At 53.2% G+C, this 22,048-nt stretch overlaps 1 protein-coding gene across 2 annotated transcripts in view; it reads right to left on the reverse strand.

Annotated features, from left to right (window-relative positions):
* The window catches only part of LAMA5 (laminin subunit alpha 5), a 104,031-nt gene that overhangs the window by 10,125 nt on the left and 71,858 nt on the right, over positions 1-22,048 (reverse strand). The window contains exons 22-56 of one of the 2 annotated variants that reach the window (XM_042801065.1): positions 21,865-22,021; positions 19,605-19,734; positions 17,099-17,241; positions 16,891-16,997; positions 16,022-16,175; positions 15,527-15,687; positions 14,870-14,978; positions 14,256-14,353; positions 13,511-13,712; positions 12,978-13,104; positions 12,644-12,783; positions 11,715-11,830; positions 11,234-11,445; positions 10,791-10,995; positions 10,417-10,561; positions 9,706-9,846; positions 9,151-9,312; positions 8,866-8,967; positions 8,695-8,778; positions 8,202-8,432; positions 7,516-7,629; positions 7,106-7,233; positions 6,783-6,863; positions 6,135-6,349; positions 5,450-5,550; positions 4,796-4,976; positions 4,400-4,543; positions 4,172-4,323; positions 3,985-4,095; positions 2,873-2,984; positions 2,168-2,338; positions 1,069-1,265; positions 852-968; positions 620-774; positions 263-404 (exon numbers count right to left, since the gene is read on the reverse strand). In XM_042801065.1, coding sequence (XP_042656999.1) covers positions 263-404; positions 620-774; positions 852-968; positions 1,069-1,265; positions 2,168-2,338; positions 2,873-2,984; positions 3,985-4,095; positions 4,172-4,323; positions 4,400-4,543; positions 4,796-4,976; positions 5,450-5,550; positions 6,135-6,349; positions 6,783-6,863; positions 7,106-7,233; positions 7,516-7,629; positions 8,202-8,432; positions 8,695-8,778; positions 8,866-8,967; positions 9,151-9,312; positions 9,706-9,846; positions 10,417-10,561; positions 10,791-10,995; positions 11,234-11,445; positions 11,715-11,830; positions 12,644-12,783; positions 12,978-13,104; positions 13,511-13,712; positions 14,256-14,353; positions 14,870-14,978; positions 15,527-15,687; positions 16,022-16,175; positions 16,891-16,997; positions 17,099-17,241; positions 19,605-19,734; positions 21,865-22,021 — 5,047 coding nt within the window. Of the gene's footprint in view, positions 1-262; positions 405-619; positions 775-851; positions 969-1,068; positions 1,266-2,167; positions 2,339-2,872; positions 2,985-3,984; positions 4,096-4,171; positions 4,324-4,399; positions 4,544-4,795; positions 4,977-5,449; positions 5,551-6,134; positions 6,350-6,782; positions 6,864-7,105; positions 7,234-7,515; positions 7,630-8,201; positions 8,433-8,694; positions 8,779-8,865; positions 8,968-9,150; positions 9,313-9,705; positions 9,847-10,416; positions 10,562-10,790; positions 10,996-11,233; positions 11,446-11,714; positions 11,831-12,643; positions 12,784-12,977; positions 13,105-13,510; positions 13,713-14,255; positions 14,354-14,869; positions 14,979-15,526; positions 15,688-16,021; positions 16,176-16,890; positions 16,998-17,098; positions 17,242-19,604; positions 19,735-20,022; positions 20,162-21,864; positions 22,022-22,048 lie in introns of both variants that reach the window. The other variant, XM_042801064.1, reaches the window with a different exon arrangement.

Here is a 22,048-nt window from a genome sequence, read left to right on the forward strand (position 1 = left end):
TCCAGCCTCCAGTCCTGACTGCACACGAAAATTCTTGTTCAGACAACTGCAGTGGGGTGTGCTGCTGGGGCGTGATGGGGAGACCCAAACCCCCGGAGTCAGGCCCCAGCCATGGCAGAGACTTGCTCTCTGGCACAGAACAAAGTGCTCGAGTCTCAGAGGGAAGGGGCAGCACCGCCCTACACGTGGGTGTGAAAAGCCAGAGGACTGTCAAGAGAGTTTGGCTTTTGCTCATCTTCACGGGGCTCCCCACAGCACGTACCATCAAAGCCTCGCCGGCTGCCTCGTCAGCGTCGTGGGCTGCTCGCTCGGCTTTTTTCACAGCTTCAATGATGCTGGCGTAGGCATTAGAGGCATCGATTGCCCGCTGGATAAAGCCATCCTGGTTTGTGCCCTGGATAATGCTGTGTCGGAAGACGAAGCCATCAAGTCCATGGAGACCACTCAGGCTAGGCTGTTGCCCATGTCCCCACAGACAAACCCCTTTGGGTTCCTCCTCCCAAACATGTTCTCCAGGATAAAGCTTTGGAGGTGGCACCCCGCTGCTCCCTTGCAGTTTCCCATTCCCAACTCTGGTCAGAGATGGCCTGACTACTGAGTGTCAGGACTGGTGCCTCACCTGGACAGGTTCCTTGCGAGCTCGTCCAGGAGCCGGGCATGCTCCTCCGCCTGCTCCACGATGGGGATCTTGCTGCTGGCTGGGGAGAACTTCTTGACCCGCTCAGTCAGGGGCAGCTTTGCCCCATCCAGCAAGGCTGCCAGCTTCTCGTACGCCTGCAAGGACACACGTCACTCCTGGGGGCTGCCACCCCCTTGCACTCCGCCTGTGCTGAAGTACCTCCCTCACTCACCTCCTTTGCCCTCTCCATCTTCTGCAGGAAGTCGGAGACCTGAGCCAGAGAGTCCTTGGCCATCCTCAGGGTCTCCTGCACCAGCACATGCTGCTTTTGGAGCTCACGGCTCTTTTGCTAGACACACAGACGCAGGGTTAGGCACTGGCAGGGTGGGGGTAACCCCCCCCCCTCCCCTCACTGCACGGTGGTGTGGGACCACCTGGTGAAGCTCTACCTGGCTCTCCTCCAGGTTGTTGCGGTTCAGGCTGTTCAAGTCCTCCGTCTGCCTGGTTTTGTTCACAGCCTCGTTGAGGGCGTCGCGGAGATCCATCAGCTGGGAGCTGTGCTGCGCCAGCCGGTCCCGGACGCTGCTCACCAGGTCCTGGTTGGCCTCCCAGCGAGCGTGCAGCTCACTCTTCACCTGGTGCAGCACTGAGGATGGAGGAGATGAGAACTGTTGCTAATTCATCCTCCTGTGTTAAAGGGCTCTTTCTGTGCTTGGCTGTGGGAAAGTCTGGTTCAGGTCTCACTCGGCAGGCACCAAGGACAAAAGTGACCACCTTCCCTCCCTCCCTGGCTGGATAGCACAGACTACTGTCCAAAATTGTCTTCCAAACACCCAGTGCTGGTAGGAGGGATGGGACCTCTTTCAGAAAGACACCCAGCCATGTCTGAAAGGATTCAGATGGTGGAGAAAACCCACCTGAGGCCTGTTTCAGTGCTTGATTACTCCCACTGTGAAAAATTACTTATTTCTAGAAAGGTCCAGTTTGTAATTCCAGCTTTCACCTTCTGATCTGTGTTTTGCCACTGCCTGTTAATCAAAAGCACTTGCACCCCACAGTCCCAGCGTGCCTGGTTATGCAGTGGGGCTTTGTGTGGGAGCACAACCCAAGCCCTTGCTCTTGCAAGAGGTGCCCACAGGATGGCAAAGCTGATGAGGGTGGGGGGCTGCTGGTTTTTACTCTGGACCCTTTTCCTGGGACAGCAAATATGAAGAAACATGGGGTGACTTATTCACATCCACATGTGGTGCATACATAATAATGATAACCCCTGGTTCTAAAGGTTGTCATTTTTGGTCAACAGAACTACCCAAGCTAATACAATCTACTCTAAAATTCACCTTAAGGGAAAAGGAACCATAAATGGAATGTCACAGGGGGCCCTAAAACTACTGTAAAACTCGTTCGGGGTGCTTCTTTTATTAACAGCACTCTCCAAACATGACCATGACATGTAGCATTCACATGGGCTCCAAGCCAGGCTTTGAGGAATAGCTAGACCCAGCAGGATCTGTGCAGCCCTGTCCCATGCCACGGAGCCAGACTCACACTTCCGAGCCTCCTCGTGCTCACGCCTTGCCAGCTCCTCCTGGCTGCCCAGACTTCGCTCCTTCATCTCCCTCAGCATTCTTTCCACCTCGGCCATCTTCTGCCGAAAGTCCTCAGCGGAGGTAGTGCTGGTGTTTGCTGCCCCAAACCTGGCCATCTGCCGCACCAAGTCTGCAGAGAAATCCAGATCCCCCGTAAACATTGACCAACCCAGGTCCTTCAGAATCCCCTGAGATCCATCACCCTCAACAAACTGCAGCCAGCTTTTATGCAATATTCAGGCACCTGAATTGCTTGAGAAGAGGTATCGTCCCCCATTTCTGTCTCCTTGGCTGTTACAGTAATGCATGTTATATCCCAAGCATCTTTTTGTGGCTTTACCTCCTCTCCTAGATCCAGTCACTCCCTGTTTTCCTAAATCTCTCCTGAAGCAGTAGTGCAGATTTCCCCCGTTTTATGCATTTTAATAACATGTGTGCAAGTTTAATGTGCTTCTTCCATAGTTTGTGTTTAGCCAAACAGCTGGGACTCACAATAAGCCCGCTCTACCTGAACAGCCAGAATTCTGCAGGGATCTCCATTTCATTTGTATTTCCCCTTGTTTTCTCCATGGCTCTACGTGATGCGATACTCAGTGCAGTTTGAAAGGAGAAGTGACGTTCCCAGCAGGAAAAACCCACAAAGCAGAGACCCTTCTTTACCTACCTGCAATGCCTTTCTGAATGCTCTGGATATTTAGCAGGAGCTGCTCCCCCCTCTGGTAAGTCTCTCTCGTGTGCTGCTCAATCCGGTTTGCTTCTCTGTGAGTCATTGTCATCTACAACAAAAACCACTGACTTAGCTGAAGTATGTGATTATATTTTTAGGTGATCTGTCAGCAGCAAAGATGTTCCCAAAGGCAGAGAAGGTTTCGGAATGTGCAGCTTTTGAGGTCCTGGAACCAGGTCTCCTCCAACAGCCTGTCCTGTGCTGCTCACCTACGATGCATTTAGTGATGGTCTTATTTAGCACCTTCAGAGAAGCACAAGTAATAAACGCAGCTCCACCGCAACAGGCTCTGGATCCTGAAACAACCCTAAGACCATAGAGGACAGCACTGTCCTGCGCTCTAAACACAGGAATAGCTCCAGAGCCTGGAGCCAGGCCCACCTGGGACCTGACCAGGACACAGGAGGAGATGGAGGGCTGCAGCTTGGCCGTTCAGAGCACAGATGTGTGTAGCTGTATGTATACACAGAGGCAGTTTGTCCATGCGGCTGCCTGGGGACACACTTCATCAAATAGAGACTTTTTTCTCTCCCTTAGATTAGGAGCGGGTCATTTATAAATCAAATCTAATCAAATCTTGCTCAGTTTAGAAGTTCTCTGAAGACATAAGTGGTGGTTTTTAGACTGTATATAGGTTGCATCTAGCAAAAGGTGTTGCTGTACTGAGGCTGCCAAGGACTATTACAATAAAAAGAGTCAACTCATTTGCTGACAGTGCCAGGCTCTCCCTGCCACAGCACAGATACATTCCTTCCCCATGTGCTTCTTCTATAAATGACATTTTATTGAATTTGTTTTTACCGGTTAAAGTTGGAGCTGCCCCAAAAGTAAGTAGCAAATGAAGAACCAACAATCAGTATCACAAGATGTTTAACAGCCCTCCAAGGGAGGGAAGCAGGTAATCTAGCTTGTAAGAGACCCCAAGCCTAGTGCTGGCTGGGCAGGAGATGCATCCTGCCTGAGCTAGGCTCCTCACAGCCTTCAAAGCCCTCATTTTAGGAAAAAGGGGGACTCATGCTCTGGCAAAGAAAGATGGAGAAATGTCTTACTTTGTGCTGCAGCGCGTTCAGGTCCTGTGTGAGGTCCACATTTTCATCCTCCAGCTCGTCAGCCCTTTGCCTGACCTTGTTCATGGCTCTCTGGTACTCACGCAGCTGGTTCTGCAAAAAAAGAGCTGAAATCAGGCCGGCAGGCCAGGAAACATGGGCAGAAATTGATGTTAAACCTTCCACGTACAGCAACAGCCGCCACAGTGCTGTTGAGACCGTGGAGGCGAGCCCAGGCGATGGAGCTGGCGTTGAGGTTGAGCAGCTGGCTGCGGATGGAGGGGAAGGACATCTCGACGCTCTGCAGATCCTCCAGCAGAAGCAGGACACAGCTGTCGCACACTGCCAGGGGAACGGAGCGCTCAGCACAAGGGCCCTTTCCTGGGGCTTCCCTCGCCTCTTTCCCCAGGATACAGACCTTCACACCTCACGCTGTCCGGGCCGTTTGCCACGGGGACCTCGTACTCGTGCATGCAGACGTCGCACTGCTTCCCCGTCAGCCCGTTGGAGCAAGTGCACTCCCCAGTGCGCGGGTCGCAGGAGCCCCCTCTGCACTCGCACTCTGCCGAGTTTAAGAACAGGTCAATGCCCCCACGGCATCATTTTGTGCCGTTACCACTCCGGAAAGAGGGGCAGGAGTGGTTCGATTCCAGCATCTCTGCTTATCTACATGCCACTGCTGGGGGTTTCCCCGTGCAACCCAGCGACAGGCGCAGGATCTCGGGGAGCGGCCAGTTATTTTCCAGCCTTTAACAGCGCAACAAGCACACGCGCCGCCAACGCCGCCTCCCACTCCTCCAGGCCCAGGACTCACTTGTACAGCCGCCCTCGCTGAAGCCCCAGTAGCCCGGGGCGCACTGCTGGCAGCGGGAGCCGCTGACGCCGGGCAGGCAGCTGCACTGGCCCGTCTGCACGTGGCAGCTGCTCCCCACAGCGCCCACATCACAGTCACACCTCCGGCAGCCGGAGCATCCCTCGAAGCCATAGTATCCCTCCTAGGGAAAAGCAGGAGAGCGGGTGCCCTGTCCAGCAAGAGGGCATGCGTGCCTCCCTCCCGGGGCAGGCTGAGGCAACGTGGGACCCCAGCCGTGCTTTCTAGGAGTGTTTTGACCCCCACAAAGCTCCTATCGACACGGCAAAGAGGCGGAGCTGCAAGAAGAACCCAGACACACTGCAGCACTGCCCCGCAAACCTGCCCTTGCCCTGCAGTGCCCACGCCGGATGCATACAGGAAAAGGGGGTTGATTGCAATTTCCCAAAGGGTACCCACATTACTGCCCATGCTGCAGCTGAACGTTGCCAGATCTTTAACGGGCTTTTGCCACGTACAGGGAGATCACACAAATCCAGCCTTAACCACCTGCCTGCCAGCACCTCTCTGCTCACAGGCCTGGGGATGACACACCGGGGCTGCCCCTCATCCCCGTGCCAGGGACAGGCCCCATCCCAGTACGCAGGTGGCTCTTACCTCGCAGCGGTCGCAGTGCTGGCCTGTCACTCCAGTCTTGCAGAAGCACTGGCCAGTTCGGGGATGGCACGAGTCAGTCCCGCAAGGCGAACAGTTGCACTCTGCCAGAGAAGAATACACCCAGTTATACACTGAAGAGCCTGCTCGGGCACTCACAAACCTTATTCCCAACAGAGAATCCTATTTCCCCCTTATTTAGCACAGTCTGAGCAAAGACAGAGCCTCTCTCCTCTTGGATTTGCTCCTCCCGACGACTTATTCCCATGACACCTGCGCAGGGCAGACCCCCTTCGGTGAGGTGCAGTTTGGCTGCAGTTCCTCAGAGGGAGATGAGCAGCACTGAGAGTTGGCTGTGCAAACCCGCGCTCCCGAGGGAGCGCCAGCACCGCTGCTGCAGTAGCTGCTGAGGGCAAGACCGTCCCAGCCTGGGTGCGGTTTGGCAGCTCGCATTCAGGGCTGGATTGAAGGTTATGGAGTTGTGATGCTGGAGGGCAGGTTTTTGGAGTTGTTTTGTTTTGTTTTGTTTTGTTTTTTTTCTTATTATCATCTTTAGAGGATGCCTGCGACGTGTGCGACCGCGTGACTCACCGGGGCAACGCGCAGCCTGGCCGAGGCACTAAACACATCCACAGCCAGTCTGTCCACCTCTCCCCCCATAACAGTGCTCACTCCCTGCCCCACTCACGTGTGCAGTTCTTGGCTGCCACCGCGTCCCCAAAGTAGCCGGGGGCACAGACCTCGCACCGCGCGCCAGCCGTGTGATGCATGCAGCCTGTGCAGGCGCCCGTCAGGGAGTCGCAGCTGCTGAACAGCATGTTGGGGTCCGTGTTCCCGCTGCAGTCACAGGGCTGGCACGAGCTGCCAATCACCAAAGGATTGCCGTAGTATCCTGGGGCACACCTGAAGAAATACAGAAAGTTAAAACACAGCCAGGGCATCAGGGGATCCCCGCAGCTCACGCCTGCGCCACCCTTGAGTTGTACAACTGTAAGTGCGAGCATCCAACACTTGTAACGGCTGCAGCCCTCAGGGATCTCAAAATGCTTTGTGTTTTGCCTTACAATACTCCAGAAAGGTGCCTTTATTACACACTTCAAGTCAAGGCAAAGCACAGCTAAGTAATGCATGCACGGTAACACAGTATTTCAGCAGTGGAGACAGCAATAGGGCATTTGCAGGCTGAAAAGTATTGAAAGAAATGCTGCCAGAACAGAGCACACTGGGGGCAGAGATGTTTCCTCTGCAGTTTTACTAAGACAACTTCTGTCACAGCAGTGGCTGCATGGGACTAGTGTGTCTGAGACCCCAGGGACATGGGTGCCATCACCCTTACCGCTCACAGTTGGGTCCAGCGTAGCCAGGCTTGCAGAGGCACTGTGTGTTGGAGCCCTTGTGGACACAACCGATGGCAAAACTGAAACGATAAGGGGTAAAGAGGAGGATGCAGTTACTCCTGACGTGGTGCCAGGGGAGCTGACCACTCGGCGTGGGCTGCTGGGACCCTGGGTAAGAGGCCGTGGACATGGTTTGGGGCCACGGACAAGGCTGGCACTGGGACACCTGCCAGAGCCAAGCCAGTGCCCCAGTGCGACACAGCGTGGGTCCCAGCGGTTAAACAGTGAGGCCAAACAGGGAATCCCATCCAAGGGTGCTTACTTGTTGGAGGCAACTGAGAGAGGGCACGGACACCCAACACACCGCAGGGGTTCTTCGGCAGAGTGGCTGCCCACATAGCCATCCTTGCATCGCTCACAGTGGTCTCCTTCTGTGTTGTGCTGGCAGTTCTGCAAGGAAAAGGCAGGCTGCAGGCTCAGCACTGACAGCAAGAAATGGTGGGTTGCACAAAGAATTCCCAGCCAGGTATCCGAGTGCTTCAGTCCTTCCTCTCTCCCAGAACTGTCTTGCTCCCTAAGCTGACCCTGAGCGGGACCACTCCTGAAACGGCACATGCAGCTAGTACTCCAATTCAGGCGCAGTTCTGCCAACTCAGTATGTGAAGAGCTTTTTAATTACATGCTACAGACCTTATAACTCCAAAATATCATGCTGCTTCACTGTTTACTTACAAGGCATATCCCAGAGCCTGGCAGACACTGATCTGAGTGGCCGTTGCAGTGACATGGGATGCATTTTCCCAGAAAGAGCCCCTTAGTGTCCCTGTAGTAACCCGGAGCACATTCCTGAGGAGAGAAAAAGACAGAAATCTGAAAAACAGCCTGATACATTCAGATAAATCAAAGAAATTAATTTAGTTTCCATGACAGAATTCCCACAGGGTTGTAGTGATGGAGAAGAAATTAAACGCAACAAAGAAGACTTTTCAGTGCAGCTCCTTCCTGCTCCTCGTCAATAGGAGATAATCGGCCAGACAGAGCGACCTATTCCAGGTACTGCATGCATGTAATTTTGGTCTGCAACACCTGAACGATTTCCCCATCATGCCTCTTCCAAGAGGGCAGATGCAGGTAACACACCTCTCCCAGGTGCACTGTGTTGTGGTGGGAGGGGAGCTGGGAGCGGGCTGGTGTGGGCAGCCTGGGAGACGTTCCTTCCTCCAGCACAACCCGATGTGTAACTTCACCTGAAGCCTTCAGGGGTCAGCTTGGAGGCTGGTACTCTGGCACCACTCTTTTGCACAAACATCCAAACCCTGCGGCTGCCAATGCCGCCAAGCACGAGGGGTGGCTGAGACCCAGAATGCGACTACTTGACCCCCCTCTGCCCGGAGCAGCACGTCTGCTTTCACCCTTACCTGGCAGGAGTCCCCCTGGTAGTTAGCTGGGCAAAAGCACAGCTCCACGTTGCTGGCACGGATGCCTGTAGCTGTATCTGTTGCCGTCTCCAGGACCACGCGGCGCAGGGACACGGATGAAGAGAGCTGGGAGAAGAGCGCCCGGATCTGCAGCTGTTCCAGGTTTGCCAGCACCATCATGAGCTCCTCTCTAGACACAGGGTTGTGAGTCTCTGTGTGCCTGAAGTTACCCTAGTGGGAACAGACCTGACGTTACTGGCAGGAAGCACAGGCATCTGAACATCCAGCCCAGCCTTCACTTCCCTGCTGCTGGGATGTCTCCCCTTTGCACAGGTAAAAGAGACCCTGGATTTTCACAGTCGGTTCTGCTGAAATAGGCAGCACCCAAAATACTGAAATCAAAGCAATTGTCCCTTCTGTCTACATGCTAGACTTGTCCTTTCAGTAGCATCTGAGCACTTAACTCAGTACACACTTGTGTGTGCAAACTCACCTCCACCAGCTGCAGCTGGCCTTCATGTACCTCCCCTGGGGATGGGTAGGTGCCTTCCAGAAACATGATGCTCATCTGATTTCCCTGGGAAAAGCAAGGAAGGTGTCAGCCGCCACCTCATCCTGCTCATGCATTAGCAGGGGGCGCACCAGGGAATTTCTCGGGTGGCACCTTCAGGATCACGTCCGGGCGGGACTCCATGGGAATGAACACGTCACCCCTCCGCGGGTTGGAGTGCAGCTCGTAGAGCAGGTGCCCACCATAGGAAGAAACCTAAGGGAGAGATAAATTGCATAAATGTTGCTGCAAGTCCACACCACTGAGATGAGTCAGAGCGGTTCAGGTTCAACCAGAACGTGAGCAATGCCTGCATGTCAGTGGGCATGCTGGTGGCACACACGTCCGTGGGGTCAGGGATGGGCACGATGGCTGGTCCAGCTGCCGCTGTGCTCTTACCTGGTCCCCAAGGTAGGAGCTGGGTGCGACCCAGTAGAGCTCCTGGTAGGCATCTGGGAGGTTCTTGAGATCAGCGCGGAGGAGCTGCTCCTGCAGGCTCAGAGCTGTCGGCACCTCCTGGCGATCGCTGCTCAGCAAGAGCCACCCGTTCATGTCGACAAACTGTGGGGGAAGAGCAACTGTAGATCTTCTGGTGGAGCTACAGAATGTATCTGGCGCTGATGCTTCAGAAGAGCAAGTCCCAGAGCAGCAGAAAGGATGGTAACAGGCTCACAACCTCACGTGCATTCTGATGAAGCCACTGGAAAGCTGAGCACCATCCCTGCCTCCCACCTGGCACCGACCCCCCCACGCCATGCCTTCCCACCCTCTGAGATGCCAGAGACTAGGAAAAGGGCCTGAAAGTGGAGGATAGGCACAGAAAGACAAAGATAACTCTCCTCACAGTGCATCTTCCAAAGGGGTAGGATTAATGCAGGACAGAGACCCGAGGGCAGCAGGGCAGATGGGACCACAACTGAGCTGCAGGCTCTGGCGGCCCCCGGCCCCTCTCACCTCAGCTCGGTGCTTCTCAGCACTGCGGCAGCGATCGGTAGCGCCAAAGCAGAAACACTTGGTGCAGCCCTTGGGGTTGCTGGCATCCAGAGAAAATGTCCCCAGGCGGCACTGGTCACACCTCGGGCCCTCCACATTTTCCTGGAAGACAAGCAAAGCTCAACAGCGTCAGCAGCTTGTCACTAGACCTTAGTGGAGGACAGAGGGGGCCCTACGAGTAGTCAAAGCACAGTGATATGATGCTGCAAGATGATTGAGCAGTCCCCGAACAGGTTTGCTTGCACATCAAACATAAAATTCACCTGGAGAAAGCACTTGTGAGCCCTGCAAAGGGGCTGGAGCAGGTAGCTCGGCAGCAGTTTATATTACTCTGCTGTCACACAGAAGCAGGAAGAGTCAGCAGGGCTGACAGCTTTACCTGCAATGGGCTCTGATACAGGGCAGGATTCAGACTGCCTGCCTCCTCAGTGACAGCCCCAAAGTAGGCCTTCATGGCCAGGAAAGATGGGGAGAAGGAGTCTTTCAGGGTGCTCTGAACCCACCACCACATGGGGTGGGCTGGCTGCTCTCCTCCTCAAGCCTGGCTCCTCCTGGCACACCAGAGACCCACAGCCCCCCCCCCGCCCCGCCAAGGCTGAACCAGTTGTATTGCCAGAGCAAGAGAGTTGGGCTGAGCAGAAACACACCACGCGAGGGCATCGCCGGACTGACCTTGCAGTGACATTGCCCCGTGACCGGGTCGCACACGCTTGCTTCGGTGCCAGCCTGGTGGCAGTCACACCGCCGGCAGTTGGGGTAGTGGTAGAAGCCAGAGGCACAGAGGTCACACTGTCGCCCTACGATATTGGGCTTGCACCTGGATGGGATGCAAGAGCTGCAGCATTAGAAACCTCTGCCTTGTGCTGCTGTGCGGGGAGCAGCTGGGCTTTCGGAGCTTCACCCGCCCTGGCAGGGATACAGTGCTGATGAGGATTTTCTCATCCTGCACGTTTCCCCCCCTGCAACGTGCCGATGAGTCCCACCACCCCCCGTGGGGACTGGGGTTGCTGTCAGACGTGCCCTGTGCTGGGACAGGGCTCCCTCACCTGCACTGCCCGCTGTCCACGTCGCAGCCAGGCTCCGTCAGCTCCTGCACGCCGGGCCGAGAGCAATTGCAGTCCTCACAGCCGATGAGGGGGTGGCAGCCGAAGGTCTGGGGCTCGCAGACGACACACTCCGGCTTCAGGGTATGCGGAGGGCAGATGCACTGCCCCGTCACTTCGTCGCAGAGACGTGTCCCACAGTCGCAGGCTGGAAGGGGCAGAAAAGGGGCTGTGTTTGCGGGGGAGCAAGAGCCAGGCAGCCCAAGGACAGCACGGGGCAATGGATGCAGAACTCAACTGCTCTGCGGGCAGCTGGGCTCTTTTCATGCAAGTGGAGCCATTGCACAGCTGGAAAATGCAGCCCATTTTCCCCAATCGGCCTCAGCTCTGTAAGAGGCAAAAGCAGCGAGTGCTGGGAAAGGAGGGCTGGAGATGGGACAACTCACGCCTGCAGTTGGGGAAGCCCCAGTAGCCGGTGGCACAGCGGGAGCACTCTCGCCCGATGACATTGGACTTGCAGGGACACTGCCCGCCGAAGGGCTCGCACTGGCTGCCCCGTGCTCCTGCCTCGTGGCACTGGCAGGGCTGCGCCCCGTTGTTGTAGAAGAGGGAGAGCGAGATGGCAGAGTCACGGCAGAACCTCGACGAGGTGCTGGGGCTGCAGGGGGAAGGCAGGAGTCACTGGGCTGCACACCCCCAAAGTCTCCCCCATCACCCCAAAATCCCGATGCAACAGGTACTGAATGAGTGGGAGGGACAGCCTCGTGACACTGAGATTCCCCCAAATAGCCACAGGTTTGGTCATTAGATAAGGAAAGCTTTAACCAGATCCCACCTCTGCCAAACACAAAGGGAATGGGTTTTTGCTCCCTGAGGAGCGTGCAGCCTCTGGACAGCAGAGCAGCCACTCAAAGCCAAGGGTCTCACTTGATGTAGAAGCTGTTGATGCCACAGCTGCTGATGAAATCATAGGACTTGTCCAGGGGTTCCTCCTGCAGGTACTGAGAGCTGTAGCTGTCCTCAGGCACCACAAGGATGTAATCCTGGCAAAGCAAGGACAAGATGGGTGAGCCAGGCTCCTTAGCTGAACCAGACAGATACCGTCCAAAATGAGCTCGCTCACAACTCCAAATGTACCTTTAATTTCTCATCAGCTCATCACTTGCTGGGACAGAACATATGCAAAGTGCCCAAGTACTAGAAAGACCAGGGGACACATCTATATTGGGACCTGACCATCAGGATCCATCTAATCTAATGCTCCACATGAGAAGTGGTCCAAATTCAGTGGAGTTAAAAAAGGCAGAATACTCCAAAGGGGCAGCACCGACTGTGCTTCAGCATAGAGGGAGGCAGTCACTGCCATCTCAAACTCCTAGACATGAAGGCACTTGGATTCCAATTTTGTATGTCAGCAAATTATCCAAATCAATCAAGACGAAGAAGATCAATCTAGGCCTGTTGCCTGAGGATAACAAGGGCTACCTGCTCCCATGATGAGACCTGACTGAACAAACAATATTATGCAGGTGCAAAATATTGCTGGGGCAGGAATAAGGCTTATTCTGGATTGCCACAAGCTATGTATGCCAAGCAACAGCTTCAAATTCTGCCTTATTGGTATCGAAACTACACAGTGAAAAATAACTGTCATATACAGATCCTGTGTGAGATTTCTGCCCTCAATTCTATACCACTAAGGTTGGAGACTGCAACTTTCTAGAGTAGTTCAGAAACTGAGTGATGGTGGGAAACATTCCTGTGGTCACTCAGTGACAAAAATCCCAAAGGACAAACTTCAGCCCTGCTGGAGCCTGGTCCAGCATGCCCTGAGAGCTTCCCAGAGAAAGGCTCACCAGCCACAGCTGTTTGCCCTCTGGCACTCGAACAACCACAGTCAGATCATTATCAGTAACATCCAGGATAATCTGGTCCTCGGAAACTACCAGGCTCCGGCACCCATAGCCATGGGGACAGAAATTAGCATTGGTCTGACCTGAAAAGACAACAAACATATTGGTCCCACATTTCCCTTGCAGTCCCCATCACACCCTCCCAGTCTGGAAGAGATGAGTCAGTCTCACTTCATCTTTGCGACCATCAGAGAACCCACAGTTGTCCTCTGACATGAAAAGCTTCCCAGGGTTTCTGCCTACCAGCAGCTTCCTCCCAAGTCCCTGCTCCTCTCACCCTGCCAGATGCGCCCACCGTTGATTAACACTTCCACGGGGAAGGTGGGATGGTTGGGCTGGTAGTAGTGTAAGATGAAAGCATAGCGTCCCAGGGTCTGGATCCGGCTGTTAAACACAACAGCAGCCTGGCCCAAAACAGGAGAACAAAGAGACAAAAAATCCACATCTGATGCTTGCACTCACAGCTGGGATATTGTTTTTATTATTGCCCAAATTTGTGCTCTTATTGCACAACTCTCAGGTCTTGAAACTCCTGGTGAATCAACACCCCGTGTCTCCACACTGTTCCCTCTAATGATGCCGCCTGCAAAGCTTTTCCTGGGAGCCCAAAGAACCAAGTAGGGTTGGATGGAGCAAAGGCAGGAGAGTCCACGGGAATTACAGGTTCAGGGACAGGTTGAAAGTCCAGATTAAACTCTGAAAATGCTAATTGCTAAAGCAACTCAATAGAGAAGAAGAACTTCTCCCCGCCCCAGGTGTGCGGTGTCACAGCACCAGCAAACCAGCCCAACCCACACCCGTGCCACTTACCTGCGGTGGTTGCAGGAGGAGGAGCTCTGCGGTGGGGTCCACCGTCGTGGGAGGCCGAGGCGCAGGCTCCAGCGGGACCCCAGCTGGGGCCACATGAACAGCCTGAGCCAGGGGGATGTCAGGGGCAATGGGCAGAGCCTGGCCCCCCTCCAAAATGATCGACTGAGAAAGCTTCAGGAACCTTGAGGGAACACAGGAGCTGCTGCAAAACAAGGAGAAAAACAGGACGTAAAAATCTCTGACAAGGAAAGAGAGATGCTACGGGGTCCTGGCAGGAGGAACGCGCCCTGTAACACCTAGCAGATCCCAAAGTGTGCCTGCTGAGGGACAGCTTTCTCCCAGGACCTCTGGGGCTCTAGGACACAGGCTCAGCAAGAACAGGAACCGTGCACAGGCTAATTTCTGTGCAAACATTTATTCAAAGCAGTGTCAAAAATTTGGATACAGTGAGTGTCTCTTGCTGTAATGTCAGCAAGCACAGGAAGGCCTATTCGGGATAATATTTGAGTGTCTGTCACAGGAGGCACTGTGGTGTTCAGATAAAGGACCAGCAGCCTGGCTTCCAGTCCTTACTCCATTGCTGCCTGCTCGGTGGACACGGGCAAGGCGCTTCACCTCAGCCAGAGATTTGTTTCTACTGCATCAAGAACTGAAAAGGCTCCAAACCTGAGGGAAGTGGGTGGAGCAATTGCTTTTGGAAACAGACACATTCATGCTAAAGCCCCGAGGGACCTGAGACTCTTACCTGTTGGATGAGAACGTGCCATGGACACTGATGCAATGCACTTTCGGCTCGATGAACTCCATGGTGAACTGTGCAGCGGGTACGAGGTACACTTTGTGCTGCCACACGTGAAAGAGAAAGACGCCCGGTTACATGACAGTCTGCCACTGGGAGCCTACAGCAGTTTTTGTGCCCACCAGTGATGAAGCTGACCACACTAAGCACCTCCTGATCAGACATTTCACTTAGTGCCCGCCAGGTCACGGTCTGTTTACTGCTCCTTCTTCCTCATCGCAAGCCCTAAGGCATTCAGGAGGTCCATATACTTATGGGATTCTCCTATCCTTGGCTAAGCAACTGTGAATACCTTCAAGAATTCAAGCACTGTCACACTCCTGCAGAGCTCCCTCTGCAAAGAGCAGCTTCTTCTCCCCAACTTCTTCCCAATCCCAGTCCCATGATCTACTTCAAAACACACCACTGCCCACATTCTCCACTTTGGATGGCTCATGATATAGACTAAGGTCTAGTATCCAGTTCAAACAGGACTAGAAAACTCTTCTAAAGGCCAGGTACCACTCCTGCCTCTCCTCCTTGCAACCTGTCAACAGAGCTGCCCTCGCAGGGAGCCTTACCAGGAAGAAGTCAGCCAGATCAGAGGTGAACCGAATGGTGGCCTCTGAGGTAAGTTCAAAGGTTGCCATGCGGCTCTGGGAATCTACAGCAATCCCTCGACAAAGGAAACTGTAAGAGAAACACCAATTTTGAAGTCAGCCTTGAGCAGGGTCATGACCCATTTCTTGTCTTGCCAGCTGTATGTCCTGAAGGTATTTATACAAAGTCCCTGAAAATTGATACCTTTTCTGGCAAGTCGTAAGGGTGAAGTTTCCCAAGAACACCCCAGACACTTGTTTCCTATTGCAAAGGTTGCAGTCTGAAGTCAGACACTTCTACAGTAAGGGACAGGATTTGACCTGCACCAACAGCTCCAACAAACCTGCCTGTAGGCCATTCCCTAAATCAAGGCATCCAGCTTTAAACAAAAACAACAGGCTATCTCCTAGCAGAGGCATTAGAGGACTACATTGGCACCGGCAGATATTTCCCAGGGATGGTCAGTCACTAAAATCTGTGTCCAGCTAGAATGAGTTTGGACGTATACAGCTTAGATGTACAACACCGAGGCATTGCTTTGTTCATGGGATAAAGCAGAAAAAGCTTAACTGGCAGGGCAGCCTGTCCTTGCCATGCCAGAGGACTGAACCCTTTCTCCATCTCGGAGCTGACCATACCTGTAGACACACGGGTAGAAGATGAAAGTGCCCTGCTGCATGGCTAAGTGTGGCGAGCTCACAGCAATGCCCACCGTCTGCAAAGCGTTGGTGTTGGCGTACTCCACCACCAGCACGTATTTCCCAGGCTGGGAAACAGGTAGGGACAGCTGGACTTCCACCTGGAGGATAGAGAGATGACTGAGTGACTCCCATTAGTGAGAGTGTACAGGATGCCTGTGTTACAAACCAGCCTCCTCTGCAGCTGAGGGGACAACGGGACAACCCTTACCATGTCCTTGCAAGCCTTGTGTGTAAGACACATTGCTTTTGTGTGCCTTGAACAACAGGGCATGCAAGCACACAGCTTCAAGACTGATGGGGAAACGGTGGGTGAACACAGATGCAAAATCCTTCAAGGAATCTGCCCGGGTACGTGTAAAGCACCAGACGGTGGGAGCAGAGAGATGAGTGCTGCAGTGCCCATGTGAGGGATGAAACAGAAGTGCCACTCACATCACTGCCGCTGCACGTCGCCATCCTGGGATGAAAGGGGGTGAGCTGCTCGGTGGGACACACTCTGGGTAACCGGTTGTCCAGCCTGCACACCGCATCCACCCCTGACGCAGCAGGGAAGCCGTCCACAGACAGGTACTTATATAAAAGGCAGCTAAAAACATTAAGAAAAAAATTGCAAAGTACAGTTGTTATATCATGATTGTAAGAGCCAAGAGCATCCACGCAGCCTGATCCCCGCAAGATCTGTAAAAGGCTTTGGTCTAATGTGAGGGCTCCACTGCCCCAAGGAGCATCTCTGGTTAGTGTGGAGCAAGAGATAGGACCAGTGGGGGCAGTAACAACAAAAAGCTTCTCCCCTTGCAAGGGGCTTTATCCTGGGGACCATTGCTATAGTGGAGTGGACAACTGGTGTCCAGAGCTCAACCAGTCTTCTTGCCAAGATGGAGAGGTCCTGGGCAAAGCAAGAAGATGCACTGAGAAGATCTAAGTACTACCAGACTCTGCCCATTTATTTTAAATAGTCCAGCAAGACCTAAATGACTGTAGCCATTTTCCAGGGCTGTTGACTAACATACAAACTGGCACTGGGAACCCAGCCTAGCAGAGGAGAGGGCTGTGGTCTTACTGGGTGAGCTGGCCCTCCAGTGTCCATAAGAACACAGACTGACTGTGCCATGGATGAGGAGATCTATGTGTTGGCTTTCTGGGACAGTGCAGGTTCAGCAGGCTTTACCAACCATGGCAAAAAACTATGTAGTTTTATTGCATCCAGACCCTCACAGAGTGTGGACTGCATATATTTCTTAATCCCAGGTCAAAAGGAGCTGAGTAGGTCCCACACAGCACAAAGACGTGGAGATCCTTACTTCTGGGTGGCTTGTTCTGGGGCTGGCTGGTAGGTACATGGCTCCGTGACCTTTAGCTGCAGTATTGGAGCTTCATAGTACGAGCTGGGTAGCAAAACTAGATAGTCCTAGGAGGAGAGATGGGAGAGTTGGTTATGTTTGGGACACTTGCCCCTGGGGAGCTGCTGAAGCTCCCTGTGGTGGATGGAGCATGGGGGCTGGTCCTTACCAGCAGCACGCCCTCTGCTTCAACAACCAGAGACCAGGTGTTGGGGTTGAGTACGAAGGGCTCCCCAAAGCTGTTCTGGGGGACGGTGACGAAGGCTGGCTCTGTGCTGGGAGCAAAGACAATCTGCTTGGTCTGCTCTGTACCTGGAGTGGGAGGGATGAGAGGTTGTGAAGGGACTGGGATGGAAAACCTGGGGCTGCAAACAGGAGGCTACACTCAGGGAAGCAGCTCTGTAGTACAGCAGGGAGTCCCGGGCTCCTGCTCTCTCAGCGCTGCCATAGCAGATGCACCACAATCCCACACTGTCCCGTAACAGAGACATCCACTGTGAATCTGCTCAGTAGCTTAATTGGGGAAAAAAAAAAAAAAAAAAAGAAATTCCTTAGTGCTAAGCCACAGCTCTCACAGTGTGCTCTGCATCCCTGGAGTGCAAATCACGAAGTATCAGATGTCAAGGAGCGCTTCACCAGCTAGAGAAGGAAGGAACTCATCTGCGAAGAATTTATTCTGAGACAGACAAAAAGAATTGCCCAGATACGTTCTTCCTTAGGGACAGGCTGACCCCAGCTCCACGGACGAGATACCTGTATTCTGGCAAACTCTCAGACCCCCAAGCTGTGCTCCTGTCTTTCTTGCCAACCACAGACTCGGCACCTGAGATTTAGACATTAATTTTAACTGACAGGATGGAACGGGTTTAAGGCCTGATCCTGCTGCTGTTGAACAGCTCCTTGGCTCAACTGACACAGTCCCATAACTGCTGAATTCATTAACTTTGGATGCAATAATGATACAGCACCTAGAAGCAAACTGTCTGCCTGTCCAGCAGTCTCAGGAGTGTTTTGAAGAGCATGGGTGACAGGGATTCACTGATTATGGCTGCATGGTGAGCCGATGAAGAAGGAAGCAGGGAATGTGGCACGCTGACTATCCTGGTACAGTACATGGACGTCAAGGCACAATGCAGAGGATCAGAAGCTAAAGCAAGGGCTTCTGCTACTGCTGGGATGGGTCAGCCCTTCCCATGTGTGCTAGCTCTGCAACATGCCTGGCATCAGCTGAGGCCAAGCCCTCGCTTTCTCAGATGCGAAGCAGAAGTGAGGACACAAGGAATGAAGATTTTCCTGAACAAGCAAGCAAAGGAGTAGATTTCTTGTCAATCTGAAGCTTCATATCTCTTTGAGAAGAAACACAACTCAAACTGGGATAGCTTCCGGAGGTGGGGTGAGAGAAACCAGTCTGCAGATCATATACTCAGAAAAGGCTTCCCTTTTTGCAAGCCACATCTTCCAACTTATCTTCTTTCCAGGCTGTTTGACCTTTACCATGTGAAGCCCATTCCACCCAGGCAGAAGGTGGCTCAGCATTTCTGGAGCCGATCTGGCCTATCAAGGAAGCTGCCCTCCTGGATCCCATTGCTGGTGCATCAGTCTGGCAGCACATTATATGGCAAATGAACTCTGCTGCTGGATAGGACAGATTAAATACTTCCTGACCTTTAGTGGGAATCTAAAGCATGGGCATGGCTCACGCTTCTCTTGTCTTTCTGCTGCATAATATGACTGGCCATAAAAATAACCAGCTATTTTTCCCCTCCAAAAAAAAAGCAGAAAAATAGTTTCTTGGCATTTCAAACCTTGCATTTCACATCAATGGCAAAACACCTTCTATGTCAATTCAAGACAGAGAAGAGAACTTCACACACTGATAAATTAGGTAAGCTGGTGTCAACAGCCACGTGCTGTGCACATATGGTCTGGAGGGAGAGCTTCAGCAGGATGATGTGGCTGTAGTACCAGAAGGGTTAAAATCAATCAGCCAACCACCCACTAGGACACTTGAATGGCCTCAGGTCTGTCCCCATGCAGTCTTGCTCATATTGATTCCCAGAATATTTGCTGTCCGATTCTCTAGGCTTGTTCAGCCATCTTTTGGCGGCTCTTCTTCTTCAGCAACTCATGGCTTGATGAGAAGACACTGCACCAGAGTGCAATGCCCGTATAACACGAGCAATTCCATGTCACTTCCAAACCCCACACCATGTGTGAAGCTAGCAGCTGGGTTTGGGAGAAGCGCAAGGCAAGGGCAGGCCTGCCACATGAGGGCACCTGCAGAACAAAACCACGTCCAGCTGCCAAAGTCTCCATCCAATTCCCAGCACTTGGCCTGTTCTGGTTTTGTGGTAACTCAGCTCAGTTCTGCCTGGGGCACTGGAGTGATCTTGTCCCGTGCTGGAAAGTCTGCACTGACTTGTACAACAGCCTTATCTCACAGCAGCCTGGCTGCTAATGGTCCTCAGTGTGCAGCCCCAGGACAGGGCCAACTTGCTGCTGTTTTGTTAAATAAGGGGGTCTGCAAACTCAAATCAGTCTTTCAATTGGAAGGGCAGGACTAATGGGATAAAGCCATATGGAAGTGTCTTCTGAAAAGGATGATGCAGAAGGTTGCCTGGGATGGGGAGGAGGTGGCGATGGTGCAGGGGAGCAGAGCAGTCTGGGATCCTTACCTCTCCTTCGTGGCTGATAAGCTGTAATTTTGCCATACACAGTGGCCCCTCCTGAATTAATATACCTCAGGATGACATGGAACAGATAGAGCTCTGCCTCCTTCACGTCTACAGTGACTCTGATTTTATTCTGCAAAAAGCAAAAAAGCACACGGGGCACACGTCACTGGGGGGCCAGCTCCTGGCTGCTCACCCGCTCTGCGGGAGAGCCGTACCCTCCTGCCTAACTGCCTGCCTGCCTGCCTCTCTTCCCCCTCCCTCGCCATCCCACGGCACGGCGCTGGCCGGCCACCTGAGACGGGCACACTTGGGATGGGCACACCTGGGACGGGCACACCTGGGGCAGGAGAAGGGGCAGAGGAGGAGTGTCGCAGCGTGGGATGCTCTGAGTTAGTCCAGAAGTGAAAAATGCACTTACAGTTGCCACAAACATTAAACTTTCCTTCCTCAACGACCGAGACCCTCCCTTCCACACTGGCGGGCCCCCGGCTGACGTAGCGGAAGACGAGGCGGAAGAGGTCGGGGGAGGTCACATTGAGAGTCACCACTACCTTGGGCTGGTGGGAGAGAGAAAGGGGAGAGAAGCAGAGCACACCTTCAATTACCTCCACCGCCAACAGCTACCAGCCCAAGCGCAGCCGCTCGGCTCACTGCTCCCAAAGCAACATGCCACAGCGCAAGGAGGAGACAAGCACGCCGGCCCTACTGCAGCGTCACGGCACGGGCACCTCGCGACACTGTCCCTTTTGGGACCGGCCCACCCAGGGAGCAACCTGCCTGCAGGAAGGGGGTGGAAAGGCTCTGACCACATCTGAAGATGCTGTGGCACAGCAGGGCGGTTCGGCTATCCTGGGGCACACGCCACGCCTGAGGAAAGGCGTTAAGAAATTCTTGCTCTTGTTATCGGCATGTTGCTTTTGGGCTTAGCGCGCCGTAACCAGCCAGCAGGTACCAAATGCTGAAGCGTTGGCCCTTGTGTTTACGGGGCTCTGCCCACAGAAGAGGCTGCAAATTGAGCTGTGCCTCGTCCTTGGGAACCTGCAATGCTAACGACTAGTGATGCTAAAGGAGTGTGCCACTGGTGGGTGGGTCAGCCCTCTGCCTGCCTGGACACTGCGTGGCCAGACCCCAGTTAAGGAGATGCTTAAATCCAACCCACTTCAAAGAGATCTAAGCATCTGCTTAAATACCCTCCTGGCTACAGGGCAAAGCTGGGGTCTGTCCGGGAAGACTCCTAATGAGGGCTCTGTGTTCTTCAAAGCTCCAGTTACACACCGTCTTCCCACTGGAGAGCAAACTGGAAGGATCTTGCAGAGACCAAACTACAGGTGAGACCTGCCAGCAGAAAGCCATGTGATAGCCATTCAATCAAGGCCTATTTCTATCTCCAACACCAACGCTGGATGCAAAACAAAAGCCGTGAGCTTGAGCATGAGCTCCACTCTTAAGCTTTAAGGATGGGGTTTTCTCAAGGGAGCCTATAGGAGTTCATTGCTTAACTCCTACCTACAAATTCAATGGGAAATGGCTAATGCATTTGGCCTCTCTGTTATTTTACCTAAGCATGAAAAAGTGAAGAAAACTGAAAGCACATGCACCAGAACAAGGAGCATCTTATATGGGACAAGACTGTCAGAGAATTGCTACCCTGCACCCCATCCCCAAACACAGGGGCGACACTTCTGCAGGGGCCATGCAGAAGAAGAATCTACCGAGGAGAAAAAAGGGTCAACAGATGAAATAGCTTCACTTTTATGGCTTAGACAACTCCAGATTAGTGTAAACCATCGTTACAGCAAACCAGCTAACAGCAAGAGCAGAGGCAGAATGGTAACAAGAGGTCCAAGCTGAACATGGCAGCTAAGGAGGAGCTAATATATTTTTGGAAAAGGAAGGGAAGGTTATGCAGAGTTGCAGGAAAGAGCAGTCAGATGAAAGAGCCACAAGGAAACCCAGAGACAGTGTTTATAGACATCCCTGTAAGTAATCACTAAGCTACCACCTTTGTCTAAATGGATTAGGATGTCAGGGGATTCCCAATTTAGGATCTTTTCCCTCATCAGTCTATGCTGTCCCCAGAGCTACAGGAAATATCTGCGCAAACAGGCTATATATATACTCTGCTGTTTATGTTGGCCACCATGTGACTTTGGGGGGTTTGAGAAACACTTGGGTGAAAGATGTGTGTGCCAAAAGCACGTCAGTCCTCCACCAGCTGCACCCTCCCCAGGAGGAGATGGGATGGAGACACCAGGCATACCTGGATGGAGGACATCTGTGCGTATCCTCGCCAGCTGAAGCCCTCAAACTCCAGGGGGTTGTAGCCAAAGCGCACAGCCCGGCCAGCCGGCGTGGTGCCTTCCTCCAGCTCGAATTTCAAGTGGTGAAGGTCAGGGAAATAATGGTCCCGCGCGGGTCTGGGGAAAAGAGGGAGCACAGTTATC

Source organism: Tyto alba, unplaced genomic scaffold (assembly GCF_018691265.1).
Source record: "Tyto alba isolate M040663 unplaced genomic scaffold, T.alba_DEE_v4.0 Super-Scaffold_33, whole genome shotgun sequence".
In the NCBI taxonomy this organism is placed as follows: domain Eukaryota; kingdom Metazoa; phylum Chordata; class Aves; order Strigiformes; family Tytonidae; genus Tyto; species Tyto alba.